The sequence below is a fragment of the Parasteatoda tepidariorum genome, chromosome 3 (assembly GCF_043381705.1).
Source record: "Parasteatoda tepidariorum isolate YZ-2023 chromosome 3, CAS_Ptep_4.0, whole genome shotgun sequence".
Classification (NCBI taxonomy): Eukaryota; Metazoa; Arthropoda; class Arachnida; order Araneae; family Theridiidae; genus Parasteatoda; species Parasteatoda tepidariorum.
The window spans coordinates 8,607,408-8,632,320 of NC_092206.1; the positions used below are offsets into that span (position 1 = coordinate 8,607,408).

The following is a 24,913-nucleotide window of genomic DNA, read 5'->3' on the forward strand; positions in this document are numbered from 1 at the left end:
AAATAACAAACCAAACGATGTTAACAAAATGACGTAGAAAGCGCAACTAGATCAAAATTATACAAGCACAACTAGATCAAATTATAATACCTGAGTGCTTGACGTAACAGATATAGAAATAGAATTTGATACCATAAAAAATTATATAGAAATAGAAATTGATACCATAAAAAATTTATTCGTTTTCGTGTTCTTTTCATGCATTTAGCATTTTAGTTTTTTTTTTCTTAAGCGTTGTAGGGACAGGAACACTTTAATTGTCCACTAATCTTCAGATTTCCGGCTATGTTTTAAAAAACTTTATTTGTGAAAACCTTTAGCTTGGCGGACAGCTGGGCGCCTTTGGCGGCTAGTATTAAATAAGTACATGTCAGGTAGTGATAGCAAACAATAATCCAAATTCGTATTTATACTATACATTTTAATTTTATTTGTCAATTTACCGATACAAACATCTATTTCAATTAAATCAAAATCATGAATAGTGCCTTGTGTTTGTTGTAATGGCACTTAATATTTTTCTTCAATTTTTCTATATTTGATATTTTTTAATAATTTTGATGGAACAATTGATATTGTTCCTCCAGTATCACAAAGGGCCGGAATTTCAATTTTTGTGCCATCACTTCCCGACATAATCATATCACAAAAATATAAAGAATTTAATTGTCATTGATCATTAATACCATTTTCAAGATTTTTGTCACGTTTGTTTTGAGAAGAATTATCATTAACATTTTCATTCTTTTTGTCATATTTGTTTTGGGAAGATTTATCAGAAACAGTTCCATGGTGAGTTTTTTCAGTTGATCGTTTCATTTCATTACCATTATATTTAGAATGATTACTATACTGATTGAAACCAGCTCTATATGGGTAATTATAATTTCTTCCCATATAATGCTGTTGATCAGTTTGACTGACCGGGACAACTCGGATAATTATTTGAAAAATTTCTTACTACTTGTGGTGCATTATATGCAGCGCGTCTCTGCAAAGCAGGAGAAAATTGTTTCGGTTTAGTACCTGTCTGTTTATTAATACCGATTCTTAAAGATTCAAATTCATCTAGTTTCTCTGCCAAATTTAAAGAACTATTCATAGAATTCCATGTATCAAGAAAATGTTGCTTTACTTCATTTGGTACTCTAGTTTTGATTTGGTTAGCAATAATTAATTCCTTCAATTCTTCAAATGATTCTATCTTTAGATCAGCTAACCAATCATTAAAGTAAGCAGATATTTCATTGAAAAAATCGCGCCAAGAATCTTGAGATTTTTCATGAGTTGAAAAGAATTTAAAATTTAATTGCTCTGGATTAAGTTTATACCTTTTTAATAATAAGGTTTTCATGTGTGAATAATCATGAACCAATTCACCCGGTTCCCGTGTTAGCTGGTTAACAATATCATGGGGTAACGGATTCAATAAATAAATAACATATTCAGTTTCGGGAATATTAGCCAATTTGGCCTTAGTTTCGAAATTTTTTAAATACAAAAATATCTCATCTTTATGGGGGTCAAACGGTTGTGACAATCTCATTAAGGAAATGTTTACATTAGATGAATTTACACTTGAACATTTTTCTTTATCATTATTTTGAAAGCTTAATTTATAGAGTTCAAGTTCTTGATTTTTAGTCTTTAAAATTTGTAGTTCTTACATTTCTTTCTTTTCTTCTAACATACGACTTACAATTTCTTTGGTTAACCCCTGATTGCAGGGCTCGAAAAGTCGCCCGTCCGCCCGTCCACGGCAGTCAAAAATTCCCCGCGGACAACGAATTTCTCGAATCCAACGTCCGCGCGGACTGCCATTTTCCCGTTAATGTTCATGATACATTTTCAATTTTTGTTACCTTACAAGAGTCTAGCGCCCCACTTCTAAAATGACCCTAATCTAGAAATACAGCAACATACTGCGTATGGTGGAATTAATGTTTCCTCTGTCTGGGAGTACTGTAGCGGCTGAAAGGGGCTTTTCAGCAATGAACTTACAAAAAAACACATTACGTACTGGTCTTAAACAAGAAACGTTAAACGCAATTATAAACATCTACCTAAATGCAAAGCCCCTTTCAGATTTCTGTGCAGAAACCTCTGTAAATCATTGGCTTGATTGTGGAACTGGCAAACGTCATATTTGATTCATTTAAAAAAACGCAGCACCCGCGGATAAATTGACACTCCAGATAACTTGACTTTTATCATTTAAATTATTTCATAAAATAAATACTAGGTTACTATTAGTAACCTAGTATTTCTCTTATTACTGTATAATGTAATCCTAGTATTTGTAATCCTAGTAACTACTAATTCATTGTGCAATTTATATAAATATTTGTAATAAATGGGAGAAAATTATGTTTTTATTTATTTAGAAGCTACGGGTTAGTTTAAAATGAGGATGGGTACATTGTTGGACATGCCGTCCTCGGAGACGGGTAAAATTTCTGAGTTTTTTCGAGCCCTGCCTCATTGTAATTCTCATCTGATGTTTTTTTTTCCTCCTGATTTCGGAAACTGGTTCGGTATCACTTACTAGTATTCCAAACTCATCTGCCAAAACAATTAAATCAGCTTTTACTAGTTTACCTAAATAGGTATATAATGTATATAAGGCCCTGTTTCTCCAGTGAAGCTCCGCCCCTTCCCTGCCGACAATTATGTTCTTTGATGTGCTCCCTTGATCGCCTCATAGATCGCCGCATATTGATCGCCTTGATCGCCATTACTCTATGGATCGCCTGCGTTGAATCGCGCCTTGGCGAATCTTGTTGGCGTCACAGATCACGATACGGAAATATCCCCAGGGAAATTTCATTATACGTCTGAAGACAGAAATTATCATCGCAAATATTATTTAGAATTTTCTTGTACTCATGACTATGCATTTAAATCTTTGGTGCAAAAGTTATTTCGACAAGAAGTGTCTAAATTTACAAACAGTCTCAGAAAATCTCTTCATAATGTTTTTGTGAAAAGTGTGTTACTTATGAAATATGCTATTTGAGCAATATTTGTCTTGTTTGAGCAGTGTTTAGACTAACATAAAAGTTTATTTTGTTAACCTGTTAAGCAACTAACAATAGTAATAGGTTAGGATAACTAAATTTTTATGAGGCATATTAACTAAATGTTTTGTCCACACTAATTTTAAACATACGCATCTCTGTGCATATGATAAAATATTTGTTGAAAAATCTAAGTTTCAATCTGTAACGTGTAATTTAATTTCTCTAATTTTACTTTCGTAACGTGTAATTAATAAGTCCATATCATTAAGCCTTCCTTATATTATTAGTTTCTTAAGGTTAGTTTTTGTTTCTTAAGGTTAGGTTAGTTTTGTTCTATCCTTAGTTACTTGTTATTCAGAAAATCGTATTTCTTATAAAATATTTATTAGTTTGTTTTTAAAATGTAATTGTTCTGATAAATTTACCATTTGAAGCATAAGTAATAATCACATTTGTGTGACCTTATTTTCAACTTTAATTGGTTACAACAATTTTATTTAAAGGCACACATTTATACACATGGGGATATGAAATGAACTGAGACTAATATTTCTAAGTATTAGACGACCATTCATATTGGGGATAATGAGAATACTTATTCTTGTCTAGCATGTAATAAGAGTTTTTCATAGAAAGTAATCTAACTGACCGGCAGTCGGACTGATACTGGTTAATAACTTGATTCTTGTAATATACGTAATAAGAGTTTTTCACGAAGTAATGTGACTGAATACAGTGTGAAGCCTCCTTCTTGTAGCATATATGCAATAACAGTTTTTCCCATAGAAGTGACACAACTAAGCACTATCATGTTGAAATGGGTGAGAAACCTTTTTCCTGTAATCTATGTAAGAGAAGTTTTTCACAAAGAGGTAATCTGACTAGACACAGTCATGTTCATACGTATGAGAAACTTTATTTTTGTAGTATATGTAACAAGAGTTTTATACAAAGTGATCTGACTATACACAATCGTGTTCACACTGGTGAGAAACCTTTTTCCTGTAGTATATGTAATAAGAGTTTTTCAAAAAGAGGTCATCTGACTAGACACAGTCATATTCATACGGATGAGAAACCTTATTCTTGTAGTATATGTAACAAGAGTTTTATACAAAGAAGTCAATTGACTGAACACAATCGTGTTCACACTGGTGAGAAACCTTTTTCCTGTAATATATGCAATAAAAGTTTTTCACAGAGAAGTACTAATCTGACTGTTCACAGTTATGTTCATACTGGTAAGAAACCTTTTTTCTGTAGTATATGTACCCAAAATTTTTCAAGCCAATTTTATCTGACTGAACACTGTCGCGTTCACACTGGTGAGAAACCTTTTTCCTGCAGTATATATTATAGGAGTTTTTCAAGCAGAAGTTATCTGACTATACACAATCGTGTTCACACTGGTGAGAAACCTTTTTCCTGTAGTATATGTAATAAGAGTTTCTCACTTAGAAATACTCTAACTATACACAATCGTGTTCACACTGGTTTGAAACCTTATCTATGTAATATATGTCATAAGAATTTTTCAGAATGAAATCATCTGACTCAGCATTATCGTGTTCATACTGGGGTGAAACCTTATTCTTGTAGTATATGTAATAAGAGTTTTTCGCATAGAAGTTCTCTGACTAAACACAGTTATGTTCATACCAATGAGAAACCTTATTCTTGTAGTATATGTAATAAGAATTTTTCACGTAGGAGTCTTCTGACTAAACACAATATCGTTCACACTGGTGAGAAACATTTTTCCTGCAGTATATGCAATAAGAGCTTTTCTCTAAGAAATACTCTAACTATACACAATTGTGTTCACACTGGTGAGAAACCTTATTCTTGTAGTATATGTAATAACAGTTTTTCGCATAGAATTTGTCTGACTAAGCACTTTCGTGTTCATACTGGTGAGAAACCTGATTCTTGTAGTTAATTCTTATAGTTTGTCCTTGTAAACGAATTTTATGCTCACTGTTCTGTTCATACTACTGACTAACTTTATTTTTTGTAAGTTTATTCACATAATGTTTAAATGCTAATATAACCTGTTTATAAGTATAATATAATGTTCATAAGAATAGTATAACTTGATAAATAAACTTGTTCATGATTATTTTCCTTTTACTTAGAAATCTCACTCCCTAACATTATATAACAAGTTTCATAGATAAATATTTTAACTGTCTGCAAATTTGTCCAGAGCATCTACTACAAATTGAAGGTTAGGTACCAATTTTTTAAATTAGTAATTCAGTTGGGCAGAGCTGGTATTCCATATCATGGGGCTTAGAAATGTGAGAAATAGTGATTTTACTGAGTATCGTCTGGATATTAGCCTTTCTGGCTCCTGAATCGTAAACTCCGTTTTGTTTGGAAGCAAACCATAGTATTCTTTTTATGCATAATGCCTGCATATTTCACTATTAAAATATTTTTTTTCTGATTCAAATTAAGGGTCATCATAACTTTGAAAAGCTGTCTTATAGGTCTCGCCTAAAAGTTTCTCCCCTACCTGAATGATTGATGGAGTGGGCGGAGGAACTCTATTGTAAAACCGCACCTGTTCCCGTAGATCATTACTCGCCAAATCTTTATGATGCCAACGATGATAAAGGGTCTCAAATGGAAAACCGATTTACCTCGTTTTTGAGAGACATAGTTGATTAATTCTTCCTTTAGTGGGAGAGTGAAACTTGCGAATTTTTCGGATGCACAAGGGATTTTTAGGGATTTGAGTAAAAACATTACACGACATTTCCGAGTGTTTTTGTCATGGGTACCGTTCAAATGACAAGGAGGGAGGGGAACTCCGATGCTAACTTTTTGAAGATTATCTATACATATCGTGTGTCATCGTATATTTTTTATACTTAAATTTAAATTTAATACTGCATTGCATTATCCGATTGAAAATGCTGGGTATAATCAAACTGCAGCATTTCCTTTTTTTTTTTTTTTTTTTGAAACCTCAAAATGATGGTAAAAAAAAAATCAGTATACCACAATGATAGTTATTTATGGAATTCAAGTGAAGATGCAACCGTTCATAAAAGGTGCTTTATGAATAGTAACATGATATTACCATAAAAGATGGTTTATGATTAAAATTTTCTTACTATGCTATATTGAAAAAACTCATAAACATTAAAAGACTCGATTAAAAAATTTTTATTACAAAATAATAAAAAAAAAAGATTAAAAAAAAAGATATTCGTGGCACTTCAGTTTTATAAAGCATTGCTTTCAATTTTTTTCTTCTTTTTTTTAAAAAATAATGCTTTTGTTGCTGTTGATTCATTTGTCGTCGTCGTAAAATGTAGGCGAAAAATTACAAAGAAGGCAGCATATTAATAATCTTTCGACGTAAATTGGAGACAAGTGTCCGTTTTAAAAAAAAAATTCTGATGCTCTAGTTATAAGCAAAAATATATTTAGGTATTTTTTAATTATTAAAAATTATAAAAATGCGTATAGATTGTCAGGAAATAACTTGTGTATTTCTTTTAAAAGCGTTATTCGAAAGTTTTTTTTTTATATAAAATTGTATCAATAATTCTTACTCAAAAGTATATCAATAATTAATTTTGTAATTTCAATAATAAATAATTGTTTTTCTTAATTTAAATCTAAATAAGTGCACATTTGAAGATTGTTTGGAAGTGTCATGTTTAGAAAATTTTAATTTTAACGCAGGAAAAACAATGGTGTTTCATGTTGTATTTCGTAATCAAAAATTATTAAAACGCTAAATATAATATTTTCATTTATTTTGACTTAAATTATTCTAAAATAATGAGAAAAATATAAAAATTCCAGTTAAAAAATTAACGATTTAAAATATTGTAGTGTAAAATAAGTGAAAGAGTAAGATCAGTACAGGAATAAAAAGTATTAAAAATTAACAAAACAAAAAAATTTTCCTTTATGAGCACCTGTTATATTGGGTATGGGTTGATAAGGAATTGAATTTCCAGTTTTGTTTGTAAAAGAGGGGAGAGATAACACCACTATCTTTATCACTTTTTAAGGTTGGATCCAAACAAACAAAATGGCTCAGTTAGAGTATGTCGAATCAATTCGAGGTGGTAAATTAGTTTTATTTAATGAATTTTTATTTAGAATAAGGATGAAACACAGAACGAAAATCTATTATAAGTGTATTTCAGATGATTGCAAAGCTTCCTTAATTCTAGAAAATGATCATATAATACGTCATAAAGCTCAGCATACCCATGCGCCTGATAAGGCGCATGGGTATGCTAAGCTTTACAACTGTGCTGGTTTATCAAAATTTGTATAGCATATAATTATTTAAAAAAAATTACCTATTTCAAACAATGTCAACATCTTTGTGTTTTCATTTGTTATTACATTTTGCTAATGTTCTTTTGTATCGCCATTTTGTTTTCTTTAATGCTCGTCCAGATACTTTATCCTCTTTTAATAGTTCTGATTGTTCCACGCAGTTAAACTTTGTCTGCAGTAATTACTTCCTTATAAATACCAGTTTTTTTGGATTCATTAAATTAAAAAATTCTTTCAGATGTTCTGAATACCCGCCCATGAATATTCCCCGATAGGCCATTATTTTTTTAATCGTTTAATAAAAGTCGTCAAGTCAAATTTACCAAATATTCTAAACTTAAAGGGGAAAAAATATTGATCCTATGTGAAATGGAATTAATAGTAGTTTACATATTCTTCAGATTATTGATTATACAAGTCAATCAATTAAAAATTCTAAAATTGAAACAAATTACAGTTTGTGTATACATTCAAGACTATTTTTAATGCTTACGAACCTTTACGAATATTTTGTGCATTAGAATAATCTCTAAATATCTCTCAATAGATAAAAGTTAAATTTTAAAAAAAAAATTCAGAAATTATTAATTTTTGAGGTCTTTTAAACCTTTAGGATGGACACTTTGTCAGTGATCGTTTGATTATAGTCTATCAAAATTAATTTGGTGTGACTTTAAAATATTCTCACAGATAGGAATGATTTACTGTGGATTATTGATAGACGCTCTACTTCCACATGTTTGTGAGAGTAATTATTTAACAGAGAATACAACTATTGAGTAACAATAATACATACTGCCCTACAATGATGGGCGAGACACTTTCAGATCCAATTTGTGGTTAAATGGTCAGGATCATCAATTTTAATTTCACTTTTTGCCTATTTAGCTATATCTTAAAAACTTAAAAGCAAATGGATTGTATGTCATTACACTTCACAGGAAGACAAAAGCTCTCGAGATCTAGCAAAGTACGCAAAAAGTGAAATTTACTTAAAAGGACTTTTGACTGTTTTTCTGACTAAACTAATGGGACCATTTTTTTCCCCTCGGATTGCGGCTCCCAAATGTCAGCGCTGTCTATGAATTTTTTTTCTATCCTCGAAAAAAACAATTATTACAATTAATATCTCGCTTGAGTTTTCTCAAAATTGTCAGGGAACTGCATGGACAAGTGGAACTTAAGGCATGGCTTTTCATTTCAAGAGATCTAATAATTTAATTATCAGATGAGAAACTTACACTAAATGCATTAATTATAAACGATATCTCAGAGGAAATTTGACTAAAAAAAATTTTTTTTTCATGTTGGCCACTCTTGCCCCCTGGTCTCAGCATCCTCCCTTTTCTCCTACTTATTATAATAACCATATAATATCGATCAATTTAAGGAAACATTTTGAATCCGGTTAATGATATATCGCTAGATAGGTCTTTTCAAGACAAACCGATAAAAAAATTTAAATTTTTTATTAGTTTCAAATCTAAAAAATGTCTACACGTGTTATGAAAAATAAATAAAATTGAGCCTTTTTTTATGGGCACATATGCTACGTTTGAAAGAATCACAATTAAAAAAAATATCTAGGCATTTTTCCTTAGATACATAGATTAAAAAATGAAGTTGCCTTACTTCAGTAAATACGGGGTCCTAAAAATATAGCTATCTTTTTAAAAAAAAGATTCTTTTTTTAATATTTTGCTTACCGAAACTTATGATCAGAATTAGAGGAAAATCTATGTATTCATATTGTAATGTAATCACATATGACAAAACAATCATGACGCAAGACTATTTTTTTTAATATTCCAAAGCAATATAAGAAAAAATCATGCAACTTTTTTTTCTAAAAAAAAACTTTTTTTTAATGGCTTGTTTTGACAATGAATTTTATTTTCTTCCGAGTGAAAAATAAAATGAAATAAAAAAAGAGGCAAAATGAATAAAATTTATGTAGTTTTACGTGTAGTGCTTTCTCATCTTGTTCCAGTTTAATTTATCTGGATTTAAATTGAAATTGATTTTGGTTATCTTCTAAGATTTTGATCAAAAAAACTACGCCGAAAACTTTTTTTCTCCAAATGTTACGGGAGCAAATTATCACATTCTTAAAAATATGTTTTTTGTCTAATTAAAACTGTTTTTATTACAGAGAATAATAAAATCTTATGGAAACTTTTAATGAAACTTCTCTTTAAGAATATTTTTTTGGTATTTTTGTTGTTTAAAATCTAAACTGTAGTTAATTTTTTTGTATTATGATAAAAATTATCATGATTACATAAATTATTGTTGGTGTATAAAGAATTTTTTATATGGTTCATTTTACATAAGAGAGAGAGAAAGAAATTGTGTAACAAATTTGGTGTTTCAGCTCTGCTCTATATAATGTGGTTATCATACAAGTAAAGAATAAAGTGGTAAATTTTAAAAATAAGTAAAGTTTCCGAGTTCATACAATGCATTCTCAATCGTGTTATTTTCATGCTTTTAGAATTAATAGTTCTTTGGTCATTTTTATATATTTATTGTTTTTAAGTATTTGAACTAATGAAAGCAAAAGACCTGAAATTAATTTTAATAAAGATAATGCTGATTAAGAATTGATATTAGAATGTCCCTCTTAAAAGCACAAAGAATCCTCGTAAATACACAAAAGAAATTATTTCAAGGAATTATAATTTTTATTCTTCATTGACTGAAAAACCATGATTTATTTAAAATGAAATAATTTGTGCCTTATTTTAAACAATTTTAAATGAAACAATGTTAATATTTTTTTTTATTTAATTAAAAAAGTTTTTTTTTATTGAACTGAATGGGATTTTTCAAAAATAAAAATAAAAGTTTCATTTCCTGTTTGAATAAAAGCTTACAGCTTGAATAAAAACAAAGTTGTTTAAAAAAATTCAAAAACTTGCTTTACAATTTAAAAATTTTTTTTTTATTCATAATTATAAAGTAATAAAAAAATTTATGCACAAACAATGAACGGTAAAATCAGGAACTAAGGCACTATATAAATTAACTTGATATGCGAACATAATAGAAACAATTATTATTCGAACAATTATAAAAAAACAATTCAAACAGTTAATAAATACACAGTTGCAAAAGTATTAAATGATTTAATGAAAATATTGGCTTACCTCCTTCGAAACCTATTTTATGTTTTCCAGTTATTCGAAGAGAAACTTTATTAAGAATGGAAATTATTTATAGTACGATTTGTATTAAGAAGTTTAAAAATATTTTTATGTTGTAAATAATTTATCAAACTGATGAAGGAAAAAATTCTTCATTAAAGCAATTAAACAAAATATCAAGCTTTAATTTAAAATAGACAATTTAAATAATGCAATTAAAAGAGCAAAAAAGAAATTTAATAGAATGTTTATGAATGTTTTTCTAAGAAAAAGTTTCATCACTAAATCACCAGAGAAAATGTCAATCAGATTTTCCCCAGTTTAGATCTCTTAGCTTAAAACATCTGTTTTCTTAGAAAATCTAGATAATTGCTTGTTTGAGACAATTTATTATCAAGAGAGATATCCAAATCAAACATGGGTCTGTCAATATCTGACATTTTTAAAAGAGGAAAAAGGAGCCCATAAAAATGATAAAAGGCTATTTGAGAAGGAAAGATTTTTTCCTAGAGTGTAAAATGAGGCGACTGCTTATGAGGAATTTAACTAAGGATATTTATTCTTTGCGGGTGGCCAAGGGGTCGAAAATCAAGGGAGACTTTGGAACAAATTTTGAAGTTATACTTCTTATGCGACTTCCAACAAGGTTACGTTTAACGCTAAATTTTTATTGGCCGGGAAATCACGTGGTAGGATCCAGTTTTCCCTCATTCATTTCCATATTGTTTTGGATCTCACTAGCATAAAAGTCATAAAAGTATTGTTTTTCTGTAAATATTTTTTTAGTTTGTTTTGATACACATATAATTTAATAGGGTAGTATTTTTTATTTTCAAACTTAGTGGATAACAATTGTAAATGCTACTTGATTGATAATGCGACGGATTTAAGGTTATGTCAAGGTACGTCTCTTGTGAATATCAATTGATTGTTAGGTTTTCTCTTCTGAAATTACATTATGACGCATTCACATGTATTATTAATGCAAATACATTTTCCAGGGCGAGATGATAAGGCAACCACGATGGTTCAAGAGGTCCACGAGGGAAAAATGCACAATATTACCGTGATTACAGAGCACAGAAGCGAGCGGGGCGGGAAAAAGAGTCGTTGAATTGAACTAATGATCCTTCTACGACTGCTGATTCTTCTACAATTAACGTCGCAGATTGCGAAGTTTAACTTCTTCCGCGCGGAGGGACTCTACGAACTATTTTTTTTTTATCAGTGAAGAGTGCATTTTATTACTTTTTCCAGGAAAGGCTAAAAGAGAAGAAATTATTTTTTAGTGTTGCAAATAGCTTCAGTCCCGCAGTGAACTTATTGTAAAGACACGGTTCCCAGCAGATCACCGAAGTCAAGCATCACTGGCTGCGGTCAGTGTGCGAGTGGGTGACCGCTTGGATCAGTCTGCCTAGGGACCGAGGGTGTGCGGTATTGGTCCTCGTTAAACTGTTCTACCGTAAAGTGCTCGACTTCGCGTGCAGGTAGTCGGGGTACCGAAGCGGGGGTGCCATCCCCTCTGCAGAGGATCAAAATTGTGATGGCATGTCTTCGGATCATCCTCAGGGATGTTTCCCAGTTCGTCACCAATAGCCCATCGTATAGCTCTAGTTTGACGTAAATGAACTACAACAACAACCTAATTTATTATTTGTATTTACAAATTATCATTTGAAGACCTATCATTTCAAGGCGTAAGAATACTCATTTGAAAAAAGAATCGTCATAAGGCACTTCTTATTTTGTTAACAATAGACAGAATTTAAAACAAAATGATAATTCGTAAAATAAACTTAATCTCGCTGTTCGAAGAATATGCTAACGCTAACGTACGATTTTGAACGGCTTGCCTCAAAAACATACAGTAATAAACAAGTAAAAAGAGGCCAAATCAGAACTGCCAAAAAAGTGAGTTCTTTCTAAATCTAGCAACCATATCATCTTTTTTAACAATATATCTCTAAATAATTAAATCAAATTTTCACCGCAAACTCACTAAAATTACTAAACATCATTAATATTTTATGAAATATAGCAGATTTAAGCNGCCAAGCTACTTCCCTTTAATATTAAGCTATAATTTTCAAACTCGGACCGACAATTAGGCCTCTATGAGCCGAACCCCTCTATCAAGGCAAATTTTTTATAGACCAATTAGGGGGGCCGCAATAGCCCCTTAAGTCTTTTGTATAGCAAACCGGGAGAGGGCACTTGAAGCTATGTTGTAACGCGATCCTCGTAAAAGCGTGGTCTAACGGCAAAGACCATGTGCTTGTGACTTACGCATGGAACGAGGGGTCGTGGCTTCAAACCCTAGCTGTGGTCATTTTTTAATTTTTTTCTTCTTTTGTTTATTTTAACTTATATTATTTATTTAATGTGTTTTTCGCTATATTAAAGATTCTCATATATAAAAGGGAATTTTTTTTTCTTTCGGGAAATTTCAAATAATGCTTAATAACTGGAAAAATCCCTGGAAATTAGTTTATTTATATCATATTATTTTTTTAAACTCCTTTGACAATATTTCCACGATAGTTTAACGGGCGAAATATGTTTATCTAAGTATAAAATCAAGGGTGTCTCAAGGGGAAAGAATTCATAATGGAATAAAAAATAAAATAAAATAAAATGGCGGGAAAAATTATCAAATTTTCAGCCAACCTACTTCCCTTTAATATTAAGCTATAATTTTCAAACTTGGACCGACAATTAGGCCTCTATGAGCCGAACCCCTCTATCAAGGCAAATTTTTTATAGACCAGTTAGGGGGGCCGCAATGGCCCCTTAAGTCTTTTGTATAGCAAACCGGGAGAGGGTACTTTAAGCTATGTTGTAGCGCGATCCTCGTAAAAGCGTGGTCTAACGGCAAAGACCATGCGCTAGTGACTTACGCATGGAACGAGGGGGCGTGGGTTCAAACCCTAGCTGTGGTCACTTTTTTATTTTTTTCTTCTTTTGTTTATTCTAACTTATATTATTTATTTAATGTGTTTTTCGATATATTAAAGAATCCCATATGTAAAAGGGAATTTCTTTTTTCGCGTGCAGGTCGTCAGGCTACCGAAGTGGGGTGCCATCCCCTCTGCAGAGGATCAAAATTGTGATGGTATGTCTTCGGATCATCCTCAGGGATGTTTCCCAGACCGTCGCCAATAGCCGATTGTGCAGCTTTAGTGCGAAGCAAATTAACAACAACAGCAAATAGCTTTAAAGCAGAAAAAAGGATTTTTTCTTTCCAAAATTACCAATTTAGCTTGACTTTATTTTCGCGAATGCTTAACTTTCAGAAGGAACGAAGCACATTATTCACTCCCTCAATGAAATTTTAGATGAAAATAAGGTTTGCAACATCAAAAATAACTTCAAAGTTGATTTAACTTTATTTAATTTTACTGAATGTCTAGATTTCAGAAGGGGCGAAGCACAGTATTTGCTCCTTTACTTTAATTTCAGAGGAAAATAAAGTTTTCAACTTAGAAAATCGCTTCAAAGTTGGAATAAAGAGTTTTTTTTTTCTCTCTACTTTAATTTTACTTTATTCCATTTTAGTGAATGTCTAAATAAAGTTTTTTTTTTGTTGCAAATTAGCTTTAAATTGAAAAAAATAAAGTTTTTATTTTTTGAAATTGCCAAATTAGTTTGATTTAATTTTTCCGATTGTCTAAATTTCAGGGGCAGAAGCACATTAATCGCCCCTCAATAAAGTTTCAGAAGAAAATAAGGTTATCAATTTCGAAAATAACTTCCAAGTTAAAAAAAAAAAGTTTCTTTTTTAAAAAAAAAATTAAGTTTTCCTTTTAAACTTTATATTCCCGTATGCCTAAACAAGTTTTCAATTTTAAAAATAACTTCAAAATTAGAATAAAAAAAAATTTCTTCTAAAATTACCAATTTACTTTACTTTATTTTCCTGAATGTCTAAACTTTAGAAAGGGAGATGAACATTATTTGCCTCCTCAATTAAATTTCAGAAGAAAATAAGATTTTCAATTTCAAAAATAACTTCAAAGTTGAAAAAAAAAGTTTTTTTCTTTTTTTCTAAGATAACTTTTTTTTTAATTTGACTTTATCTACACGGATGCCTAAATTTCAAAAGGGGTGAAGCATATTATTTGCCTCCTCAATTAAATTTCAGAAGAATATAAGATTTTCAATTTCAAAAATAACTTCATTTTAACTTGACTTTATTTTCTCGAATGTCTAAATTTCAGAAGGGGCTAAGTTCATTATTCGCTCCCTCAATTAAATTTCCCAAGAAAATTAGATGATTGGTTTCAAAAATATCTTCAAAGTTAAGTAAAAAAAAAAAATTCTAAAATAACTTTTTAATTTGACCTTGTTTTCACGAGTGCCTAAATTTCAGACGGGGAGAAGCACATTATTTTCCCCCTCAATTATTAAAGTAAAATCAAGTTTTCGATTTCGGAAATAACTTCAAAGTAGAAGGGAAAAAAGTTCTTTTCTTTTTCTTCTAAAATTACAACTTTAACTTGACTTTATTCTCCTAAATGTTTAAATTTCTGAAAGAACGAAGCACATTACTCGCTCCCTCAATTAAATCTTAGACGAAAATATGGTTTTCTATTTCAAAAATAATTTCAAAGTTGAAAAAAAAAGTTTTTTTTCCCCTAAAACTTGCCAATTTAAGTTGACTTTATTTTTATGAATGTCTAAATTTCAAAAGGGGCGAAACACATTATTCGCATCCTTACTTTAATTTCAGAGGAAAATTAAGTTTTCTGCTTGGAAAATCGATTCAAAGTTGGAAATTTTTTTTTCATCTTCTCTATTTCTAATTTCATTAAGTTAACATGATTTTATTTTTGTGAATGTCGTAATTTCAGAAGAGGCGAAACACATAATTTGAATTTCAATAAAGTTTCAGGCCCCTTAGTGCCCCCTCTAATCTCTCTATAATTTTCTGACTGAATGTAGTTTATATGGACATTAGATTAATAAATCAGACCAATTTTAAAAATTATCGATTAAAGTTGGTGGAAAATATAGTCAACTATGTTACTCTATAACATGGGGTTAAAACGCCATGTAAAGAAATATAAGCTCCACCCCAGCATTATAAGTTATTCACATTATTAAGAAACACTTGTGCCTCCTCTAATTTGTCTATAATTTTGAAACTTGATGTGCAAGATATCGTAGAGATAAATTAAATCAAGTATTAAAATTATAAAATAATATTTGTGTAAAATATACTTAATTATGCAAATCTAAAAGTTGGGTTGAAAACTAAGAAATTTACACCCCGACACACTACTTAGGTGAAATACTGACATTACAATGAAGTTTTCGTGCCTCTAATTTGTCAATAATTTTGTGACTTAGTGTCGTTTGTGTAAACATTAGAACATCTGTCCAAGTTTAAAAATTATAAAATAACATTTGTGGAAAGTATGGAAAATTATGTATATCTATACCTAGTACACGACAAGGTATTTTCTGCATTGCATTGTAATGGTAATATTGAATTTATAATTAATCGTTGTTCAAGTTTAAAACTTATAGAATAAGATTTGCGGAAAATATAGACCATTATGTATAGCTAGATCTAGTACGTGGCGAGAAATTTCGACATTACATTATAATGGTAATACTGAATTTATAATTAATCGTTGATCACGAGCAATGGCATCATGCCAAATCGTACTAAGTACAGTCATTATTTATTTAAATGAGTCAAATATCTAAGAACGTTCTTTTTTTGTTGTTGTTAAGTTTGATGATATACAGTCATCGTGAAATTCAACAAATACTCTAGCAGCAAAATAACTTGGGCCTTCATTGGATCAATATTGTGGCTCAGCTCAATAAGCGTTCAAAGGGCCACTATTTTCCGATATTAGTCCTGTATAAAATTGTCAGATTCACCCGATATTTTATATTCATAATTCAGTCAATATAGCCCCTATATTTGGCCCCATAAAGGCCGATATTGGTCCTATATGGAACCAATGTGGGGTGAGTAGTTACAGACCATGTCAACTTTTCATCTATGAAAAGGTACCCCGACATAGNTATCCTTGATGGAACCAATATTAAAAAATCTAGATATTCCAATATTGGTCCCTCGGTGCATGTTCATCAATTGAACAACATTGAGCAACATTGAACCAATTTTGAACCCAACTGAGGCCATGGTAAAATTGTTCCTCGGGTAATAAATAATAAATGAAAAAAAGTTTAAGCTTTTATTTTTTTTTATTTTTAGCTCAGTAAATTGTGTTGGTATTTTCCTTTCACTGTTGAACAGTACCAATTTGTTGATAATTTACTTTGTTTTCAAAACGTACGAAGAACGTATATTTAGCTGAATATATTAAAAAAGCACCATGAGTAATAACGCTCTTTTTTTTTAAAGTGAAAGCAAACTATCAAAATGAATCACCCTTTATTAGTTTAGCAGTTGTACATTTTCTTGACCCTAGTGATGTCACTTATGGTGAGTCCTTGCTTGTCGTAGGGCTCAAGGAGACGTCTTCCATTCTTGGCCACCATGGTGAGGGATGTCCTGTCCTTTGAGAAGGCGTAGTTACCGTACAACATAATGGAGTCGTGGTCGAAGGCGGTCAGCAACAAGTTCTCGTGGGGTTTCAACAAAGCGAACTGAGTCTCCATACCTACAAACAAAGATTCATTGTCGGAAAATTCATCAAATATTTTATTTTATTAAACCCAACCTCTTAAAGACAAGAGAGCTCTGAATCAGGCCCTGAGACAAACTAGATTTCACGGAGGTCTTTTTGACAGAACCAATTCACATTATCGTAACATGGAGAGGAAAACCACGAAAACCTACCAAGGTTAGCCGAGAGGCAAAAGTGTTCTAACCTATGATCCGTAAAACACTTAGTATATTTCTCAGTTCTGGGGTTGATGCAAATCGGGAGTAGAATTCGTATCTTCCAGCCTCCACTGGAACTTGGGTTACCTTATTGGGAGGCAAGGACTCTATCCCCAGAGTCATCATGATTCTCATTATATATTCGTTAAATAATTCAATAACTAATACACATTTCATTAAATGATTGAATTTTATTTCATTAAAAATTCCCTTCAAAATGTATTATACTATGATGCTATTTCCTAAATCGCCAAGATGTAATATAAAAGGCGTTATCATATTAAAAAGCAGAAAAAAAAATTTAAACCATTAATGTCTATAAAAATAAGCATTCTCAAATTCTGAAAACTTTTAAAACGTGTAGCAGCTTATACAATTTTGAAATAGTCAACAATATTAAAACTGTTTAATAATTAGAGTTTTTTTTACAAGTTTTATAAGCTTAAATATTATCATTATAAATACTTCTTACTATTATGCAATCTATCAAATGTAATGGATAAATATTTGATTCACTGCGTACTGTTTTTCCTTCATAAGTGTGTGAAATGAGTTAGTTCATTAATTTTCATTGTCAAATCTCTTGAAACTATTTTTAAAAAGAAAGTGGACCTGTTACATCATCAAAACTTGATGTAATGGTATCTTTCATTCATGAATATGATTTTCGAACGACATGAATCCCTCGTAAACGTATCCTGTTTTGATCTTCTCGACAATCATGTTGATTATTTAGTTTAGTTTTTTTCCCTTCATATTTTAATTGGAAATTTAGCATTTTCAGTTTCAAATCTCTCTTCCTCAACCTATTTTCAACTTTTATATAAAATAAAGAAATTTTTGGATGTTTTATTCTACCTTTATACTAATTGACACTGATAATAAATCGTATAAACTTGACAATGTTTCTTCTACAAAAGTTTATACTGCGAATACTGCAGATTCTTAATTTTCTTTCTTAATTGTTTGGGCGCCTCCTGGAGGCAGTTGTTGGTTGAGCAGGAGAAGATTTTTGATGTTCTCAGGCGTTGGGGTCTTTTGGAAATGGGATGGGTTTTCTTACTCCAAGGGGTAGGAAAGCCTACCCCATGGGATGAGTAACTACAACAACTAAAAAAACCCAAAATATATATGTTAAAGACGATGATTCGGAGCACCCCAAAGACGGAATTACCTGATTGAATGTTCTGCCAATAGATGGTCAAGTACTGATCTCTGTCCGATCTGTTCTGTTCGTGGAAGAATCCGATGGCGTGTCCCAATTCGTGGACAATGGTTCCCTTGTACAAGCATCCGGGTCCAAGAGATAGTGGCTGCTCACCACGGTCAATCATACCAACGTATGAGTAGCAACTGCAATTATAAGAAGCCTTGTTAGAAGTTGGCATTTCATTTCTTCATTACACTTCATAAAATATTAGATCGGGGGAAATGTTTATGTTCTGGAACATTATTAATTGCCTAAAATTTCGAAGCAAGGCGATATATCGTTAGACAGCGATATTGTTAGGCATCAAAATGTCAGGAAAACCTAACGCTCGCCACTAGCCACAAGGCGACTAAATATGATTGATGGCGATTAAAAAATGGTCTGCAAATCGCCTTTTTTTCGTCAAAAATGTTCTTTTGTCCTTATGCTTTCTGAATGAAAATGTAATTAATTCGAACATTTCTGACATTCTTAAAATTTCTCGTTCGTTTCTTGAAACTTTGCTTCAAAAGAAACTCCTAGCTTTCAATTTTTTTTAAAAAAGTATGTGGTTTATAAAAAGTGTTTTTAGTTGAAAGTGCTACAGCTGACCAATGTCCAGTAGCACTTTTTTATTTTACTTTATATATCACGATAAGACTATGTTAAAAAAGTATTCTCACGATTTAGGAATGCCATGTCTTACAATAAAAATAACATATACGATAATTATCGACTTTAATATAGAGATTATTGCCATCAATATCTATTACGATAATGTCACGACCAATAGCAATAGTGGTGTATATCGAAAGGGTAATGTCGAAAATATTCTCTAATAACAATACTTATCGAATATGATGTTTATCATAAATGTTGAACATTTTTATATGGGCAAAAAAATAATTATTAGTGTTAATGTAATGTAATTTTTTTTTAATGGAAAAAATATCGAGATATAATGATAAGCCCTAGCGACATATCGTGATATTAAATTCTTATTATATCGCGATAGGTACTTACCCTTGTCCAGAGAAGATCTTGATGTAGTTCCTTTCAGTAGTTCTTGGTTTGAATCTCAAGCAAGTGTAGATATGATAGTTATTCATTGCAGACAAGATCAAAGCCTGTTGGGTGGCTGAAATGCAGAATTCATTTTGTAATTTTCATTAATTTCTTGACATTACCCATCAAAAAATAAATAAATTACACATAATACAGTAGAATTTACTTGTGCCAGAAGCTACTCTAAAAGTACTTTTATATTATAGCATAAATTTGAAGAATGCTTCTACTTTGCAAATTAGAATCATTCTTCAGTAAATTTATTGAAGATTGATTCTAATTTGTATTTAATTCTGTGCGAATTGTGTTTGCGTGAATTTCAAGATGTTACTCTTTTTTATCAGTTTTTCAGTATATAATCTTTTTCTTTTCCTTTACTTTATTTCAAAGAATAGTATGTTAATTTTTCTCTGCTAATATTTTGGTTTAATGTAAAATTTAATACATATTCATACTGAAGATATTCTATGCTTTTTTTTTTCAGAAAAAAAAATTTCAAAAATTTTGTAGTTTTTTTCTACTCATAAAAAACTACGGGAAAGTGAGGTATATGGAAGGCATGCCAATTTGTAGGTATTTTTTCGCATTTTCTAAAGAATTAAAACTGATAAGTCTGTTTGTTCCTAACTTTTTTGAAAGATTATGTTTTTATATGAATCAAAATCACCTCTTAACTGTCCAGAGTGTTCTGAGAAAAATCTTTTGCAAAATGAGCAAAAATGGGGAATTATGACACTGCAATATAAACTTCGATTTATTTTTTGTAAAATGGTCTACAGAATAATTTACACCGTTTTGAAGGAAAAAATTAAATTTTCTACCAAAATGAAAATAAAATCTTTATATTTTAGATGGTGAAAAACTTATTGAAGAAATACACTGCAGCAAGAAATTAAGAGAATTTGCAGACATGGTCGATTATCTCTAGAACTACTGTGCCGATGTAAATGAAATTTGATGTACATACGTTGATATAATGCAAAACAAATAACTATTCAACAATTGTAATATACACGCATGATTGTGCGTAACACTCATTGTTGTCGGAAGGTAGGAAATTGTCACAGGACAATTCAAGCCAATTGCCACAAGAAATGATAAACTGCCTTATTTCAAGTATGAAATCATGCTGCAAGGCCTGCATATCTGTAAGAGGGGTATATCTGTGTTCCATTTTTTTTTTGTTTCTTCGGCAACTGCTGTTTCATACCTTCCGACTTCTACGAGTGTTACACCCGATCATACGTGTGTATTACAATTGTTGAACGCTTATTTGTTTTGTATGTATTAATGTATGTTACATATCAAATTTCAATAAAATCGGTCCAGTAGTTCTAGAGATAATCGACCAAGTCTGCAAATTCTCTTAATTTCTTCCACCAGTGTATATAGCCGTAAGATTCTCATAAATTACTCTATAGAAAAAAAAATATATATAATTTTATTGATGAGATTAATTTTGGGAATAGAGCTTAAAAAATAATGAAGGAAAATTATTATGCGTGTAGACAAAAACATATATAATGGTATGTACAAACTTGTTAGATTATTAAACTTACCGAGAGTTCTGTCAATAACGTATGGAATTTCGTTGTTTTGCCATCTCATTTGAGTGTATGGAATAACATTTCTGTCCTAAATGAAAAAAATTAAATTAACTGTCAATCGAAAACGTCATTTCTAGATAATTTCGTCAACCCAAGTCATAATTTTTGATGGTCCCATCGAAGCATTTTGATGGCTTATGTTGGTTTCAGGGTGATTCATGATGGTCAAACACTCTACAACATTTTCCTTTATGCGTGCATCATTTTTAATATGCTAGTAAACTTTCATCATTTCGTGATGGAGAATGCTACTTTAATACTATGATGGTTAACCATCAAGAGAAGTTTGATTCTCATGGACCAATAATGCATGAGGATCTTGCTGGTTCTATGGAATATATCATCAAAGTCCTTTGTTTTTTATGCCTGCCCACCATAAATCAGCCCGAATTCCTACATTGATATGATGGTTGTTCACTATTGATCTAACATTTGATTTCTAAGAAACTATGATGGAAATTTCTAACGGTTTAACATGAACAAACATTAAAACATGTTGCTATTTTTATGTTGGACTATCATAAATCAGTCCGAATTCCTACATTGGCGTGATGGTTAATTATGTTGGTTACCATAAGAATATATAATGGTTCATGATGGATTTATTGATGGTTACCCTCAAGATTTTGTTGGTCCATCAATGGAAAACTATCAACAATTTTGAATTGGGAAATGACATTGTTGTTTTTAAATTTTCTTCGATGAATGGCATTGTCATTTCTAGATCTTTTCGTCAATTGACAGTGTAATTTTTAGATAAATTTTGTAAGTTGATTTTGTCTTTTCTACATCATTTTGCAGAAATTACATTGTCATTTCTGAATCATTTTGTCATTGTCAGAATTATATGCGATCTACAGATAAAGAAGCTTAAAGGAATAGAAGTTTTTTTGTGTAGAAAGTGTTCTAAAAACAATGTTACGATATTACGCTATGGGAACAAATATATTTTAAACTTCATCACGAATTAAAATTAAAAATTAATATTTAATGTGATCGCAAAATAACATTCAATAACGAAATCTAAAAAATCTAATACCAAAATCTAAATAAATTTAATATCGAAATCTAATTAATCTAATTTTGAAATCTGAAAAATCTAATATCGAAATCTGAAGAGAAGTTCTCTACCTGAAAGTAGACTTAATCCGCTTGGCGCAAATGTTAAAACAGTTTCAGTATATTCGGTGACAATTATTACGAAAATATTTTTTTTTTTTTTTTAACTAGCAAAAATCATTGTAGTTATACAAATCAGTATCTAAATAAGAGGTTCATTTTTTGTAATATTTTGCTCCTTTACGTAATAAGTATTTCTAAGTTTATGCGTGGTATAGGAATGTTAAAGACATTTAAAACTGGGTAGTTTCTTTCATTGTTCAAAACTAGTTCTGAACCTTATTAGCAAATGAAGAAGGATGTTCATAATTTTCAAATAAAGTTAGAAACCTTAAACATCAAATACTTAATAAATCTTTTTAAAAATTACATTTGATTATGGTAATTAGCAATTTATTTAGTTCGATAGATTTTAAGCAAGATTAGAAAATATTTAAAAATGTATTAATATAAAAAAAATAGAATCCGTTTTTGGTTGAAATTCCATATAAAAAAGAAACTACTCCAATTTATTAACGCAAAGTAGGTTTACTAGATCTACGTGTGTGCAATTCCATACAGTAAGATTTCAATGTTTAGTTGATAATTTGTAGTGTGAAAATGTTCTATGTTTTTTGATTCCATACAAGTAAAATGAAGAAACTTATTTAACAAACAGCTTCTATTGTAATAGACATTGTCAAAAAATAAATAAATGAAACTTACACCAGGTTCGAATCCAAGAATATCTCCCTCAAAGAGATCAGGATTGTAAAGAGCCGATTGTCTGAGGTCTGAAAAATATTATTTGATATAAATTCTATACACCTATCCAAACCAGAAAACTATTACATGGAATTACATGGATTATTACTAATTTAGCCAAATTTAGCCAGTTGTAAATTTCATAATCCTAACAACATCATCATATCTATGAAATAAAAGTGTGGAGATATATGTAAATAACGATGTTTTAATAGGTAATTACCATTTAAAGTTTATTGAAACTTCAGTTCTATTTCATAATCCAAACAATATCACCATATCTATGAAATAAAAGAGTGAAGATAATGATCTAACGATGTTTTATTAAATAATTACCATTTAAAGTGTATTGATACTTCATTCGTATTCCATAATCCTAACAATATCAACATATCTATGAAGTAAAAGACTTAAGATGTATGCACAACAATGTTTTAATAAGTAATTACCATTTAAAGTTTATTGAAACTTCAGTTATATTTCATAATCCAAACAATATCACCATATCTATGAAATAAAAGAAGGAAGATTTGTGCACAAAAATGTTTTAATAGGTAATTACCACTTCTTAAAGTTTATTGAAACTTCAGCTCAATATCATAATCTTATCACGATATTTATAAAATAGAAGACAGATGAGAAACCGTTGCATATGAAGATGATATGCATTGACGAATTTGTTTCAATAACAAGCAAATGCCATTCAAAAGTTATCGAACATTCGGTTACATTTCATAATCAAAACCCTGCCATAGTATCCAAACAGTAAAAATGTGAAACGAAACTGATGCATATAAAGTTGATATGCAGGCTTCAATAAAAAGTAACTGCCATTTAAAGTTTATAGAAACTTCAATTGCATTTCATAATCTTAGAAACCGAAAGGATCAGAAGGCGAAAGAGAAATTCATGCATAGGGAAGTTGTGATATCTTACCATGGTGGGGTAGTGCAGTTGCAGCTGCAACAAGCAAAAGGCAGGCAAGTACAAACTTCATTGTTTTCTCTTTTGGTGCCAACGGAAAAATGAAGACGCAAGAAAAAAATTGAGAGTGTGGCTTTTATAACAGTGTTTGTGAATATCTTATCATTAATGGGAATCTTAACACATGCGACCATTTCATAATTTTTTGCAGTAAAGGTTCGTTTTATCTAAATGGAGCAATCATCATCCTGTTGTACATGATTAAAAATGATTAAAAATGTGCTTACATCGGTTAATTTTACTTTTTAGCCCTTATAGAATTTTATTTCAGTAGATTAGAACGTTTCCCATTCATTTAGAAGTACTGTATTTGTTTATATATTAGAAGAGAAACAACCACTCATTATGTGTCTATAAACGCTTTTTATTCACAGGGGGAAAAAACAATTCACGGATTCGTTATTCATTGATTCATCCATTCACTGATTCGTTGGCTCACTAAATAACTTGTTAACTAAGTTGCAAATCCTTGTGTTCACTAAATAGTCCATTTACTGATTCACCCATACGTTATTTTTCTCATTCACTTTATAAATTTACCTTTCGATTATCTATCTACAATTTTTTTATCCTTATTCATTCATAAAGAACAAAAAAACTAAACGAATTTTTAAATTAAAAAATTGAGGAGAATGTACGGTTTTTGCATACTTAATCTGTCAAATATCCATTAAAAATCCATTTAATGAAATAATTAATATCCTACAATGCGCCCAAAAAATATATCACCCAGAATTAATTTTATTTAAAAAATTATTATAGTTTGAAATATAAATTATATTAATCTAAACTGATATAATTTATCTAAGAAATTTTTATATATGTTCTTTTGTTTTAGTCCAATAAACCTCATGCAGAATAAA

General features: G+C 30.4%; 2 protein-coding genes across 2 annotated transcripts; one reads left to right on the plus strand and one right to left on the minus strand.

Annotated features, from left to right (window-relative positions):
- The first annotated feature begins 3,837 nt into the window (after window positions 1-3,837).
- LOC107446152 (zinc finger protein 271-like) lies at window positions 3,838-4,959 on the plus strand. The gene is made up of 2 exons (XM_043051468.2): window positions 3,838-4,503; window positions 4,579-4,959. Exons 1-2 carry the CDS (start codon window positions 3,838-3,840, stop codon window positions 4,957-4,959), a joined length of 1,047 nt encoding a protein of 348 aa, XP_042907402.2.
- Window positions 4,960-16,872: 11,913 nt separating this feature from the next.
- LOC107441053 (astacin-like metalloprotease toxin 5) lies at window positions 16,873-24,274 on the minus strand. The gene is made up of 6 exons (XM_043051475.2): window positions 24,003-24,274; window positions 23,028-23,095; window positions 21,156-21,231; window positions 19,555-19,669; window positions 18,517-18,695; window positions 16,873-17,118 (listed from the first exon to the last, which is right to left on the minus strand). The coding sequence occupies exons 1-6, from the start codon at window positions 24,061-24,063 to the stop codon at window positions 16,898-16,900; spliced, it is 720 nt and encodes a 239-aa protein (XP_042907409.1). The 5' UTR covers window positions 24,064-24,274; the 3' UTR covers window positions 16,873-16,897.
- Between the last annotated feature and the right edge of the window lie 639 nt (window positions 24,275-24,913).

What these genes read in the sequence shown, in the direction of transcription:
- LOC107446152 (XM_043051468.2), top strand. Translation starts at nt 3,838, where the DNA reads ATGGGTGAGAAACCTTTTTCCTGTAATCTATGTAAGAGAAGTTTTTCA. An exon ending in CTCTAACTATACACAATCGT is followed by an intron (nt 4,504 to 4,578) that starts GTTCACACTGGT and finishes CATCTGACTCAG; the next exon opens with CATTATCGTGTTCATACTGG.
- LOC107441053 (XM_043051475.2), bottom strand. Translation starts at nt 24,063, where the DNA reads ATGAAGTTTGTACTTGCCTGCCTTTTGCTTGTTGCAGCTGCAACTGCA. An exon ending in AACTGCACTACCCCACCATG is followed by an intron (nt 23,096 to 24,002) that starts GTAAGATATCAC and finishes AATATTTTTCAG; the next exon opens with ACCTCAGACAATCGGCTCTT. An exon ending in TTGGCAGAACATTCAATCAG is followed by an intron (nt 17,119 to 18,516) that starts GTAATTCCGTCT and finishes CTTTGTTTGTAG; the next exon opens with GTATGGAGACTCAGTTCGCT.